The 16,183-nt window shown below is 24.4% G+C and overlaps 2 protein-coding genes across 2 annotated transcripts; both read right to left on the reverse strand.

Moving 5' to 3' along the window:
• Positions 1–758: 758 nt before the first annotated feature.
• Positions 759–9,049, reverse strand: LOC126851385 (aminopeptidase A-like). The gene is made up of 12 exons (XM_050595303.1): positions 8,868–9,049; positions 7,305–7,779; positions 6,470–6,937; positions 6,191–6,377; positions 5,598–5,754; positions 4,663–4,744; positions 3,728–4,095; positions 3,178–3,464; positions 1,941–2,134; positions 1,398–1,784; positions 1,234–1,312; positions 759–992 (listed from the first exon to the last, which is right to left on the reverse strand). The coding sequence occupies exons 2-12, from the start codon at positions 7,766–7,768 to the stop codon at positions 852–854; spliced, it is 2,814 nt and encodes a 937-aa protein (XP_050451260.1). The 5' UTR covers positions 7,769–7,779; positions 8,868–9,049; the 3' UTR covers positions 759–851.
• Positions 9,050–9,574: 525 nt separating this feature from the next.
• LOC126851410 (probable chitinase 2) lies at positions 9,575–15,378 on the reverse strand. Its single transcript, XM_050595355.1, has 8 exons — positions 14,852–15,378; positions 14,023–14,223; positions 13,519–13,678; positions 12,273–12,369; positions 11,989–12,195; positions 11,689–11,886; positions 11,320–11,448; positions 9,575–10,873 (listed from the first exon to the last, which is right to left on the reverse strand). Exons 1-8 carry the CDS (start codon positions 14,910–14,912, stop codon positions 10,565–10,567), a joined length of 1,362 nt encoding a protein of 453 aa, XP_050451312.1. The 5' UTR covers positions 14,913–15,378; the 3' UTR covers positions 9,575–10,564.
• Between the last annotated feature and the right edge of the window lie 805 nt (positions 15,379–16,183).

Below are 16,183 nucleotides of genomic sequence, written 5' to 3' on the forward strand. Positions count from 1 at the left end.
GAACAAATGTGTCGCGTCTTAGAGTAGATGCACGTTTTCGATCGTTTAAAAAACGAATCGAGTAAGTACTTAGTTTTCGATAAACTACTTTAACTTATTTGCATGTATGTGAAATGTTATATTGTGTGTATATAGTCTGTGGATATTCATGCAAAAGGAAAAATATTTGTTGGAAATTTCTCTTGTAACAATTAAAGAAAAATTCAAAATGCAAAATATTTATAAAAGAAGTGTAATTAATTGATTTTTAATAATGTTGATTAATACTTTTAAAATACGTACACAAAATATATTTTCTTTTTAAAATATGGTATTAATAAATTAAAAAAGTTATCGCAATAATATCAATAATAAGTATATTAATAACAAGTCATAACAATATGAAGTATTATATCTGATACATATTTTTAATTAATACACTGACATAAATAATTAATATACTTAATTAATATATCGGCGTTTAATAGTGAAAAAATCTGCAATTTAAGTTATGCTTCTTTTTAATATTATATATGTTTATGTATACATGTATATATATATATATATATATATATATATATATATATGTGATGATATGTGTGATGTGTGTGTGTTGTGTGTGTGTGTGTGTGTGTGTGTGTGTGTGTGTAAAAGCATTACATAAATATAATATTAATATATTAATATCTATATAATGTTAAAACTGCATTATACATAAAATCTAATATAATATTAAAAATAATTAAAAAATTATTAAAAACTGTATGAAAGTAGTAAATACTAAGATTTAAGTTTACAACGTATTATCTTAAATTTATTTATTATTAATAGTGCGTTTTTTATTTCTAAGCGATTTGATGCGTTGTAGATCTTCAGATTTCCAATGGACTGAACAAGGATTGAAAATATTTTATCTGCCTGTCGATTTCCAACGAGCGTGTATTTATCTTGTGTTCAACAGCATAAATTAATAATCTCCTCTTTACAAAGTTGTCTCTTACAAATTTGCGTATCTAAAATAGATTATTTCAACAATCAAAATAATTTTGTAACTAGTAATTATTACATTATCGTATAGGCAATGTCTCATTATTAACGTAATTATAGAAGATATGTAGAAGATTGTACATATGTAACATATTCAATGGTTAATAAATTTCATAATGAGAACTTTATATATATATATATATATATATATATATATATATATATATATATATATGTGAGTATGAAACTTTGATTCATGAAATTTACCTCATTAAACTGCTTTTTAGAATATATATTGTTGATTATAACGGTTAATGCTGCAATATCACTCACGTGCAAATAATGACTAAAACAATATACATTTATAATAAATACATAACAAATTTTTATTTTTATGAATAATATATTTTTATAAAATAAATGTCATTTACCTTTCTTTACCGTCTTTTAATTTTCTGAAATTCTTTAATATGTCTTCAAGCATGTACTTAGTACTTTTCGTGAAAGTAAAAAGAAAAATATTAGCTGTTAAAGCATAAGAATATTTTGGTAATTTTCCAGAAAAATATACAGGTTTAATATCATGTTCAAAATTAATTCGCGCAAATGTTGGAGCAACATTTGGTAATGTTTCTTCCAAATAATGAATTATGACTTCGGGGTTTGGAGAATAAGCCAAGCATTCCAAAATAGTATAATCATAATTTTTTCCTTTATAGTAATTGTAATAGAGTTTATCAACGAATTCATTACTTGTATCGATATCTGCTATTTTCAAACCATTACAGTATGTCCATCTTTTCCATTCAGGCAAAAGTCTACAAAATAATCCAGAAATAAAAACTCTTTTGATGAAATTGAGCGAATAGTATATTTAGTGTTTGATAAATAATTTTTGATAAATTTCAAAAATTATGCACAAAAAATATGCCTAAAAAATTATGCCTGAGAAAACAATGATTATAAAAAGTTACTTGTTCTGTTCAGGATTTGTCAAATGGTATTGCAGACGTTTATTGGCTATTGTTAAGCATAGCCTACTATCAATAATACAGCTCCACTTTGCGAGTTCTTGCATTAAACATATAGTATGATCATCGTCGAACATCGGAATATTAGTATAATATAATTTATGCCACGTCACATTCACCAGCGGATTTACCATTTCCTAAAATTTGATAAAAAATATAGTATTTTTTTTATTTAGTTTTTATTTAGTTTTAATTTAGTATTTTTTATTTAGTTTTTTTTTTTTATTAATTACGAAGCTATAATGTATGTGCAAAATATTTAAATATTTTCATCAAACAATTTTAATACATATCTATGTTATATATCTATTTACTAATATTTAAATTTGCAGATCTTTTATTCGAACAATTTTGTACATATTTTATATTATCTAAACATATATATTTCGAACATATTATTTATACATACATATATATATATATATATATATATATATATATATATATATATATACAGTGTCCCATAATTCATGGATCACTTCTCGTGTCCATACATATATATATATATATATATATATATATATATATATATATATATATATATATAAAATATTTCAGTATATCATATATTGATATGTTGATTAATGCATGTAAGATGCATGATAAATGATTTTCATAAAATTTAAAATTATTGCATATATTAAATATCGATCGTAAAAATTGTGATTTCATAAAATTTCAATTTTTATAATATAAGCTTTTATAAATAAATTATTATATGTTATGTAGATTGTCTCAACAAAATTATCTCAATATTAAAGTTTAGTTTTTGCAAAACGTTTGCAAATTTTTAATAATCTTCACAAATATTTTATAACAGAAGAAAATCAATATAATTATTATTGTACTCTATAATTTTCTAAAATTAAATATAAATTACATCATTGATTTATAATATAAATTTTACACTGATGGTAATATAAAAAAATAACAATAATTCTAAAAATTCTAAATTTACAAAATATGAGTCTTGAATTTTGAAATTACAATATATTTTTAATTTTTGCAAGAATAATATGTACAATAATATATAATTAAGTTTTGTTTTTTCAAATTTCTACATGTATTTATTATTAAAATAATTATTCCACAATTATGATAGAAGAAATTGCTGTATCATTGTATGCATTTTTTTTCCATTAACAGCTAATTTATTAATAAAATCTATTTTTTTAATTACCTCGACTTTTGTTTTGAATTCATCAAATTCTGAGAATGCGAAGCTACTCGATATAAATTCAAAAATTTTCAACATAGGATACCATGCGATATAATCCGTTTCTTTTGACAAATACTTGGTGAGATCCCAAAAAATGGAAAAATTAAGTTTCCTATGTACCGCAAAATGAAACGCGTCATTGATGAGTTGCGCTCGATTGAGAACATGTATGTTCCTATATTTTTCAGAATTTAAATATTGCACAATCCTTCGCCAATTGCCGCTATCGTAATTGACCCGATAATATCCTGCAATAAATTGCTTTTATCGATTATTACATTCTTATAATTAGTATGGATTAAAAGATATTTTAAGAGTTCTACATTTTTTTTTGTTATTTAACGTAAAAACTGAATCAGAAATTGCACTTATTATAATAAGAGATACAAATTTTATGTACTTTACAGTTGATAAGGTTTCAATTTTTTTAAATAAGGTATTCTTGTAATATCTTTTTTTTATGTACATTATATTATTCGACAAAAATATAAGTTTATTATTTGATATTTACCAGCTTGTTGAATATTAAAAATGACCCATTCATCTTTCTTAAGAGAGAATACAAATTTGGAATATGATGGTGTTAAGCAGACATCCGACCACGTGACGTTAAAATTGAGATTCGATTCCGTAGTATAAGTCAAAGGTAGGTAATAATATTGCTTCGCATCCAACGCGTTGTGAAATTGTACCAATGCTGTTACAACATCGGGAGAATAATAATTTCGCCTCACCTCCACCACAAGAAAACTTCTTTGCGTAGCCCACGAATTTACCATTTCTTTTATGTCAAAATGATTCTTGGGATTTAATGTCTTCATGACAGTTTGCATAACGGTCCATAAATGATCGGAAGTTCTTGCTTTAGAATTAGAGAATCTGTAAGATTTAACATAGCACTATAAACAGCGTATATGTAACTGATTGATATTTAAAAAGAAAAATCTTATAATACATCTAATTTTTATTTATGTATTTCAATTTATAATGTAATTTCCACAGATGTAGAAATTTTTAAACTTTAATTATACATATATACATGTATATATATATATATATATATATATATATATATATATATATTTAATATAACACATAACAAAATATCTATGTATTTATTAAGGCACAATGAGAATGTTTTATTGTGATAGTATATAATAGTTTTTATATTACGAAAATTACAGCCTACATGCATTTCAATAGCTTTTTCGAAAAATTATTCAATTTAAATTGTTTGTAATTAAATAATTAATTGAGAAATTTCTATTTCCATCATATTTGTTAGGAAAATTTCAAGTTGAAATTTATCAAGAAATTCATAAATAAAAAATGTAAATTTCAGACACATTATATATCAAAGTTTTGAAATTAATTAACTAGAAATATATTGTCAAAGTTATATTCTAGAATTTTGTTTTTATGATCATATCAGAATATTATACTCACTGATCGTTCAAATATTTGTCGATACCTATTGAAAGTACATCAGGCGGTAAAGTTCGTTCTAACATGCGCCATATAATGGATCCTACGTTTGAAAAAAAAATATATTAAATTAATAATAGAAATGCTCACACAAGAATGAAAATAAAAATATACAAAATCTCAAGAAACAAGTGCGAAAGTACGTGCATATATTAAAAAAATGCAAATTTTGAGAATTCTAAGACTAAAATAATACTAAACGTTTCTCGGCCCTCGTTTGGACCTTCTTCTCAATAATTAATACAAGATGAATATGTCACACATTATAATTATTTATACAAAAGTAATTTAATATAAAAAATAATTTAATTTAAAATATTTTTATTGCTCAATGCGCATAAGTTTGTACATATATTTTTATTTATATTTTAATTATATAGAATAAATATTATCTGTAATTAAAATCAAATAAGAAATTAAATTTGTGTTATGAAATCTAGATAACAAAAATTAAAAGTATTAAATATATTTCAATGAAAAACGAACAAAGAACATAATTAAAACAGTTATAGATACAAATAATTATTTTATTATTAAATACACAAATATGTGTAAAAATAATAAATTATGTTAGTACAAATAATTTGCAGGTTTTATCTTTTTTTATGATTCTTTTATAGTAATAGATAAACATGTTGTAATTATAGTTGCAAAAACTACGCATTAAGTGATTGCACAAAAATTATACAAAATTTAGTTTTAAATTATAAATATTTTTTTTGTTACTGCTATGCAAAAATTATTACAATATATCTTAATAGTAATAATAATATCATTAAATTAATATAACATGTATATTAATTTGTTTGTAATTAACTTTATGAATTTTTTATGATATTTAAAGAGATTTATGATTTATTTAATTATTTATTATACATATATATTTATATACATACCTTTAACATAAGAAAGAGGGAATAAAACATTTTCAGGATAAATTATATAGTTATCATATTCCATAACAGAATCTATAACGATATACGAGTTTAGATCGAGTAATTCATGTTGAACCTGAACTACGAACAAATCCATCATCCGGAATTCTGGCATAGCCTAAAAACAATTCAATATGATCAAATAGAAAAAGGAAAAGCTTTTCATACATATAAAATTAAAATTATTATTTTCAATTGCTAAGAACAAAGTGTTTTGCATAATATGTTTATAAAGTTTTCTATGTTTAATGTCTATAATTGTGTCAAATATTATTATTATTTATTAAAATTATTTATTAAAAATATATTGATAAGTTTTTTTTTTATATAATTGTTATACGTAACTTCTTTTTCAATAATTCAAATTAAAACGTACATTTACTTTTCATTAAGTTTTTATGAACTAATTTACAAATATTTTAAAGACTTGGATAAAATTGTATATCTTTTGATATTAAAAAAAAAATATAAAAATACATAATAAATATTTAAAATTTGTCTAAAATCTTAATTATTTTAACTACGTATTCAAATAGCATTAGAGATAAAATAACCTTCTCAATAATATAATATCCTTGGAGAAACTTAGTAAAACCTTCGTTTAACCATTGATTAAACCAATGAGTTGAACTCAACAGATTGCCGATATATTTTTGTGCCATTTCACAAGCTATTAAGCGCGCAATTATCATTTTGCGCGCGATAGGATGTTTTTCTTCATTATAGGTGATATCTAATTCCCTAAAAATTATTATGCGTAATATTGTTAAATTGTATGAAAAGATATTAATATAATTTTTACTCGAATAAGTTACAGTATATCTGTCCTTTACTTATAAAAAACAAATCCCAAAGTCGACTTGGCTTTGTCAATCGGAACTACAATATGATCCACTTTTCTTTTAGCAGGAATAACTGTTCGCTCGAGGATGCTTTTTGAATTATTCCAATAATTGTCTAAGTATACAGTGATCTTTTCAATAATGGATTGCGCGAGTATTATCTGTGATGCTAATTGCGGCTTGCACCACACGTTGACGGTGGAGTTTAAATTCCGTTGAAGACTGAACACCATAAATGATACACTATCTATAGACATGAGAGGGATTTGGTGAAAATATGTCCATATCATCTTCTCGTTATACATAACTGGTTCAGTTGCCCTTATTGGCATATTCGATAGAGCTGTGTATTCTCGATCATGCATAATGGAAATATTAAAAGTGGCTCTCGTTTCTGGCTTGCCCCAAGATGGAAACATTGGCAGTTTTTTCGGCTGCAAACCTGATGCTAGATACCACCTGTTGCATTTTAAAGATACACTTTAAATAATAATTAATTTTTAAAATTGTAAGCTAAAAAAAATCGATTTGACTAAATCCAATTTATTACCCTTTAATTCAAATATTTATATATTTAATTACCCTTAAATATTTAAATATTTAATTACCCTTAATTCAAATATTTAAGTATTTAACTCAAATATATATTACGTTAGATTTAATATATTTATTTAATATAATTTAATATAATTTAATCTTGTATTTAACTTAAATATTTGAACAAAATGATATTTAGTTGGACGGATTTATTTTAATTGACAACAGTTTTTTTTTCAGTGTACAAATTAATGTACAATTTGCGTTTAATATCTTAATTTCTACTTACTCTTCAGTTCCATCTTTATTTGTGTTATATTCGAAGAATTGATTTTTATCAAGGAAATTCATATTCAAAATATAAATTCCAGGTAACAACATATACTTGCAATTGAGCACGTTAATATAATATAATAAATTAAACATATACATAGGTTTTAAAAAATAAACCACTTTAGTGTTAATATGTTTTAGCTGCGGATTCGTTATTACCATCATAGATGGTGTATGAAAAGTTATGTTTTGTGTTGCAATATTAATACGAATAGTAATTTCAAAATTTCCGCTAGAATAATTATGAAATAATTTCATCTGCATCTCATAATGTAACGGTTGCATGTAGTCTGATAAATCGTAATTAAATGCATTATGTCTTAAGACTTCCCATTTCTCGTCGACAGGATTCGCTATTTCCAATGCGGCAATATATATTATACTGCTTAATAATAATTTTAAGATTATCATGATAAGCATTTTTCGGATACCTATAAAAATTTTTGATTAGTAAAAACAAGATAAATACAAAGATCGTACAAATCGGTCAAATTTTGATAAAAAACATGTAAGAAAATGTATGTATCTCTATTTTAATAAGAAAACGATTGAGTTAGAAAAAAAAGTAATTAGTTATAAATAAAAATATCGCAATACGTAGAAATAAAGAATAAATATAAAAATCACTCGAATATTAATATTGAAATCATTTTTTTAAATTTGAAAGTGAAGAAACATGTTTTGCAAAGTCTAATTTAGTAATACATATAATTTCAAACGAGAATATAATGTACAATTTTTATTTCCTTCAAGTCAGTCATTTTTTCTTTAAAATTTTCTTTAGTACAATTTTTATTACATATTTTTGTGTTTTATATTGTGGCATTATACATATAGAATAAGTGAAGGTAATCTTAATCTTTTCCTTAAAAATATATGTAAAATTTAGAAATATTAAATGAAAATGTGTAAGAAATGAAGGAATATTTTCAAACAATAACTGCATTTTATGCGTGATAATTTGTATGTGTCTGTGTTTATTAGCATGTTATTTTAAAAGTTTATTTGTCTCTTCATCTTAAGTGAAGGACACATTGAAAACAGACAAACAATAAACGTAACTAAAATTAAATTTTTTTGAAATTTCATTGTTATGTATTATGTACCAAACAAATTCAAGAAAAAAATATTTTAATAACAAAATACAGATAATTTTAAATATTTTTTAAATGATTTTCTAGCTCAATTGTAAAATTAAACCCAATAATTTTATAACGTCAAAACTTGGCTTAAATTTAAAATTGATTTATTATTTTATACATGACTTAGATTCAAAATTTATTTATTTCATATGACCAAAATGATCAAAAAATGCTATTATAATATACATTTATATGTCTTTGTTAATTATAATCATATACAAAAAAATAAAAATAATATTTGCAATGAAAAAAAAGAGTTAATGTCTATTTGAAAATGGATGGAAACTAAAGAAAAACATTTTTTAGAAAATAAAAGTTCTGCCTACTATCTCTATATTTTTTGATATTAATATAGTCAAATAAAAATATATAAATACCTTGTTTGAATATCTATATGATTTGATGACTTATTGTATTTGCTAAACTAGCCACAGTTTTTAGTATCAGAAATAATGACGATGTTATCTCTTCGAGAGACCATCTAAAACTGATGAAAACTCACAGCATTGTCGGTATATCTGCATGATCATAAACATATAAGGTTCGCAAGATCATCCAAATATTTCTCAAGGTTCCCAATATATATCTCAAGGTTATTACCAAAATTCTTCTTCAAGGATATTACAAAAAGAAATTTGATAGAAATCGATACGTATTTAAATAATTCTTTTATACCGTCTTCATTTGTAAAGCTTTTAATTACAGATATTTTTTCTTGAAAAATATTTGACAAAATATATTTTCTATATATAAAAAAAAAAATATGTTCTCTACTTTTTATTTTTCTGTAAAAAATTATCTCTTTATAACAATTTATTGTATAAAATAAATACAACTTACAAGATATATTTTGTTCGCCTCTTTTCATCATCTCTAATTAAAAACCAATCTTTTCTTCAATGAGAATATCAAAGCATATAGTTTCTCAAGCAATTCAATTATATAAGAAATGAAATATTTTCTGTTAAATAATATCTAAAAAAAAGAAGTAAATATGAAAATGTTAAATTCGAGTTATTTCAAATAAACAATAATTTATTTTTTGACTAATTAATTAAACATATATAATTAAAATTTGGAAACATAGAAAATCTAATAAATTTTATTTCATCATTTTTACAAGAAATTTTGAAAAGAAATTGAAACACTTTTCTTATCGATCTTGATGGATTTTGAATTTGTTACACATAGTGGAAAATAAAAGAGATAACAGTTAATTTTTTCTTTTTGTGCACAGAACTATCAGTAAGTGCAACACTGGTTATTGCACGTTCAGTGAGCGATTGATCGTGATCGACATTTGCCATTAGACTTTATAAAAAACTACACGGTTTTCCGCACAAAAAATATATCTTATGTGTAAGATGTCGTTATTTTTGCTTCACATTTTCAAAAATAGTAAAAATTACGTTTTTGGAGAGTTTCAATCTTATTTTTAATGAAAACCTGACGTAATAAACTATTTTGTGGATTCAGCACACAAAAATTTATAAGAAACTATTCGTTTCTTTCAAGTCTCCTTAAAATCATGCAGGCCTATGTAATTAATTATTCAAGGTGATTATTTTAGCTCATTTAGCTATAATTTTATTATCGAAAATATGTAAATCTTTTAGTAGCTGTTAGATATATTTATCCATATATCAAATAATGTGTCTAATTTGATATTGATAAACTTAATGATATGTAACTTATAATACACATATATGATATCTTTTTAAATTTTGAAACCAAATGTATAACATATTTTAAATATATAAATATATGTAAAATGTTATTTATGTATTAAAATTATATTATACATATAATGACAAAAGATAAAAAATCCAACAAAAAACAAAAAAAGAATATAATGTAACATTGAATGTATTAAGAAAAATTCTATATGATACACATACCCACACACACACACATACACACAACAGATAATATATTACATCGCAAACTAAAATTATATTCTCATAATGTAAAAAAGGTATCAATAAAAGAAACGATCTATAGTGAACACTCTAGTATTTTTTGTTAGTTATTAATTATCAATTATTTTTTTTTTTGAAATTATATTGTTTGTTGATTAAGATAGATATGCGTAAAGAGAAAAATAAATCATCGTGATTGATAGCGCAAATGCGACGTTCGAGGGAAAATGCACGGATGATGAGTGTGATGATGATCCTTTTGCTTTCTCATAGGGAAAGCTTTGTTTTTTTTCGGATGGTATCGTGCTTGTCAAAATTGTATTAATGGCTTTCATTAGAGGATAATCGCGTCCATCGAGCGAAGTCATGTCATCGTGCAGTGATGAACATATCCCTTGGAAATCGTCCGTATCGATGCTCCATACCATAACACCCGCTAGTTTCTGTTTTTTTACGTATTCCACCTGATAATGTTTATTAATTTTTAGATTTTTGTATTTTATATATTTATATTAGAATTTTATATATACACACACACAACACACACACACACACACACACACACACAAACATATATATATAGCTATATATATAGCTCCTATGAGACACAATGACGTATCTATTAAAAAAAATTAATAATTTTCGAAAATATTTTTATAATAAAGCAATGAAATGTTAAAACCAATCCTTTTTTTATTTTATACAACATATAATTTTAAAAAACTGCCAAATATTTCTGAACAAAATTCTTTTTATAATTATATAAAAAAGTTTAAAAGAGTATTCAAAATTTAAAAGATTCAATATAATTTCATTAAAAATTCTATTTTTTTGTAATTAAAATTCAATAGAAAATTCAGATTTTAGTAGAAAACTGCATTATTTTATGAAAAAAGCAAAAGAAAGATACCTTGATCATAATTGCTTTGCGATCATCGTAAACCACAACGTGATCTCCTTTAATCGCGTAAGCTGTGCTACTGTAATTATCCCATCCAGTTGTCCATTCTTGCGGATGTAATACCAATGTTTCGCAAATCTGTTTAAAATATATACAATTTATTCATAAACATTATATATATATATATATATATATTTATTATATATTTCGCTCTCACATATGCGTGTGAGAAATTTTTTTACTGTATATTTTGATATTATAAATACGATTTTGATAAAATAAATAGGAAAAATTATACGAAATGGTTACGAAAGATATAAAAATTATAAAAACTGTAGATTGAATATGATATAAATATGAGAAAGAATAATTGAGTACCTCATTGAATCCCATGAAACCATTTTCGGATGTGTAAGGCCCTTTGAATCCAGTATCTAGACTGAGCATCCCCATCGGATTCATTTTTGGTGTATCTGGTACAGTTGTCAGAACAAAGGTTCTTCCGTACATCGCTAATCCTAAGACCAATTTCTCAGCTGGCGCTCCTTGTTGCAATAAATACGTAATAGTATCTTCCTAAGTATTAAAAATACAATTATATGATCATGTCGTTATGTTAAATTTTAATTGACATGTATATGAATATATTGCTTCTCATCCAAAAATTATCTTTCTTACCACACTTAATAGATCCTTGCTTCGCATTGGTGCATTTGGAAGAACTTGATTGTTCCATGCTCCATGATAATCGTATGCCATGACGTGAATATAATCGAGATATTTAGAAATTTCAGGAATGTCGTATCCCATTTCAATATGATCCTTGTTCGCGCTTATAGCTGCCGTTAACGAGAAGCGATATTCTCTAAAGGCATCTCGCAGTTCCTATCGGGCATGACAAATACCGTGTTTATATCATTATGTAATAATAGAAATAATAATAAATTATAATTCTTCCCTACCTTTATAAGGCTAACTAAATTTTCTTTATCATACTTAGCACCACCACGATTAGCAGGAAATTCCCAATCAAGGTCTAGCCCGTCGAACTTGTACGTTCTATTACAACAAAATTTTATTTGTAAAAATTAAACCATAAAATAAAAACAAGCAAATATATAATAAATAAAATAATAATATATAATAAATAATATATAATAAAAGTAAAAAAATGTACAAATTTAAAACATGGCTTCCTCATAATTTTATTTCCTTTTTTTTATAATATCAGTAATCGTAATTACAAATCGGAATGATATCAGTTTCCCAGACTCTAAAATTGTTTTACCAATCATAATGATATTCTATTCATATAAAACAATTTAATCTAATATTTAAAAAATTTGCAGAAATTAGGTCGTGAACAAATATTTATTGAACAATTCAAAATTTTATAAAAAATGAATCGTTTCAACAATTCTAGTCAAATTCAATACCAATCATACTACCAATGATACTTTATTAATGTAAAAATATTTAGCCCGATATCTCAAAATTTGATGAAGTTAGAGCAGCCACATCTTTTTTTTTTTTAGAAAAAGTCAAAATTTTATAAAAAATAAACTCTTTTATCAATTCTCATCAAATTCAATATCAACTATCCTTTAATGATATTCTATTCATATAAAAAAATTTAGACAAATATCTCAAAATTTGCGGAAGTTAGAACATCTTTTTTCGAAGAATTTAAAATTTTATAAAAAATAAACCCCTTTATCGATTTTAGCCAAATACAATACCAACCTTGAATGATACTTTAGTCATATAAAAAATTTTAGCTCATTATCTTAAAATTTACGACAGATAATCGAACCACGTCCTTTGGTGCATATACAAATATACATACACATATGCTCGACATTTTGTAAAAATATATTTTTAGAACATTCTAAACACTTTGGCATCAAAATTAGAAAAAAAAATTTTTTTCACAAAAACAAAGCTCTATGAGGAAGCAAAAAGGAAATGAAAAAGATTAATATAAAATAAAGAAAGGTAAAGTTTCAACTACCAATATAAATCTAATATCAAACTAAACTTTATTCACGCATTTCAAAGCGACAGTATCGTTACATTACATTTACTAACATTACTAACATTATTATCATATATAAAAAATTCTTAATAAAAAAGTTCTTGAAATATTAATCACTTGTTATAAAACATTTTATAAAAAAATAATTAATATGCATATTGAGATAAACATACCTGAGAAATTCAACGGTGCTGGCGATAAAAGTTTTTCTATTATCCGATGATGAAGCCATCATCGAAAAGTTTATGCTGCCTTCATTCCATCCACCAATTCCTAATGATACTTTCAAACCTGGCTTACAAAGCGCCGTCATCTTTCTATAGTTTCCAATTCCTGTATTTAATTAATATGTCAAATATTTTCACAAATTATTTAAAAAATATCAGCGTAATAATATAACTCAAATAATTAAATCATCGAATTAATAAAAAATCCAAAAAATTAAAATTAACAATTAGTTAGTAACTTTTTTGAGTAATTTAATATTTTTGTATCATCTCTCCTTACCTTGCCTTAATTATTTCTTCTTTTTTTATAATAACTTGATGCTGGATTTCATATACATTAGAAATTTTATTCGACAACTTATTCTTTAATGTTTTACACAATTAAATTTTTAATAATTTTGAATTACTTGATGTGATGTAAAGTTAATTTTATAGAGAGATTGCAATTACCATTTTTCTCCATGTCTGCCCAAGGATCAAGACTTTTAATTGTCCAGTTTGAGGGATTTATACCAGCAAATGCATAAATTAAATGAGTACAGTGTTCTGGGCGAAGATTATCTAAGGAAAATGCACCATTTCCTGGTCTATAAGCTGCCCAAGATGCGACGTAACAAACAACGACTTTATCATGTTTTGGTTTTTTAAGTCCTATAATAGAAAATATATTATAATCAATATAATTTAAATTAATATAATATTTTAGAGAAATGATAAAATTTTTATTATTCTAGAATTCTAATTTCTCGAGTAATTTAAATTACATTCTAATACAGCTTTCATATAACTATAGCTTTAAAAGAAAAGAAATTAATTTAGTTAATTACACTTAAAACTAAATAAATTTACAAATTTATTCTTAGAGATTATATACAATAATATTATATTCCTATAGAGTTCTAATTTAAGCATCGATTACATAAAGATATTTATAAATGTTAAAAAATCGTAAAAAATAATACTCAAACTAATTCTCAATCAAATAAAAGATGATTCAGAATTGATCAATTTATAAAAGTTATACTGGAAGGAAATTCCGAGACACTCTGTATATACATTCGCGAGGCTTATGAAAATGTCACGTTCCCATTATGTGGTATGCCGGCCTTTACTTTCGCTTGTTAATACGTAAACACGGGAATTTTAGTAATGTATGCATGTATAATATATGATATATAATCCACATTATTATATATAAATATAATAATTTCTAAATATATATAATATAATATCGTATACATTAATCTCATAAAAATGTAGACTTTACATGCAAACTCACCGTAAGTATTATAAGGCCCAAAAAATAGAAGTAGAAATGCCACGTAAGTAAGGAACATCATGGTGCACTGAATTTTTTTAATGCGATTCTATTTAATATATTTGACAATCAGTAATATAATATAACGTATTAGAGAATATTTTCGATACTTCAAATACAGTAAACGCTAAACTTCTTAATCGATGTGAAACCATGAATTATCATGATACAATTTATATACGAGAATTTAGCGTCTTATTCAGATTTTTTCATCCATTGCGTACTTGACATTTAGCATTTACCGTAATCAAACGAGACTATAACAATGGATTTCCTATTGTTACTGACAGGAGATTTCCTTTTTTACATCACTAATATCACTGATAACGAGAGAGTGATATCATTTTACTTATTTAAGATAATAGAGAAATCCTAAATTCTGGTTATTGTTATCAACGACGTTTTTAACAATCCAGATAACGCAGATTACACATAGCTGATACTAACAAAACTAACATACCGGCAGCCTTTCGTTCGGCTGTAGACTATGAACTGTTAGGAACCAAATGCTGGTGTCAGCCAAGCCAGAGATCACTTTCACTCGTAACTGTTCATTATCAAGCGAAAGACGAAGATAAACACGAACGCGAGAAGGATACATTTAGAACCTGTTATATATTGCCGGAAATTTGGTGCGTTCCACAGATTCTCTCTGTTAACTTTCTGGAATAAATAATTTAACATTACATCTTCGAATTATGTTCTGTGTAAACTACAGAATGTTTTACAAATAGACTAAAGTAGTCTAAGAAAAAAGAAAAGAAAATGCCGAAAAAGAAGATCAAGGAAGAAAACAAGAGAGATAAATTAAGATAAAATTAACAGAAAAATATCGGAATAAGTAGAGGTCAGAAGGAAGAAATACGGAAACTAATGAAGATAGTAAATCTGAAATTCCATGCTGATAACATTCATGGCAATACCTACCTTAAGATATGTACCAATAAAAAGAAATAGCATAGAAGAAATATAAAATTTACTTCTCTGAATTTATTGACAATTATGGATTTATAATCTCTTAAATTAATTAATATTAATTTAAGAGATTAATATTAATTAATATTAAAATAATTAAATATGGAAATATAATATCTTACATTAAAATAATTAATTCTAAAAACGTTTTCTTTTCTAAAATATGGCAAAAAGTGTCATATTGTGTAATATTTATATAGCTCCTTTATAGAATTTATTTAATAAAGAATCTTTCGAGTAGATCTAATTTTTTGAGATTTTTACTGGAAACAAAATTACACACAAACCGACATTAAAAATTGTACCTCCAAAGATTAG

This window comes from Cataglyphis hispanica, chromosome 8 (genome assembly GCF_021464435.1).
Source record: "Cataglyphis hispanica isolate Lineage 1 chromosome 8, ULB_Chis1_1.0, whole genome shotgun sequence".
NCBI lineage: Eukaryota > Metazoa > Arthropoda > Insecta > Hymenoptera > Formicidae > Cataglyphis > Cataglyphis hispanica.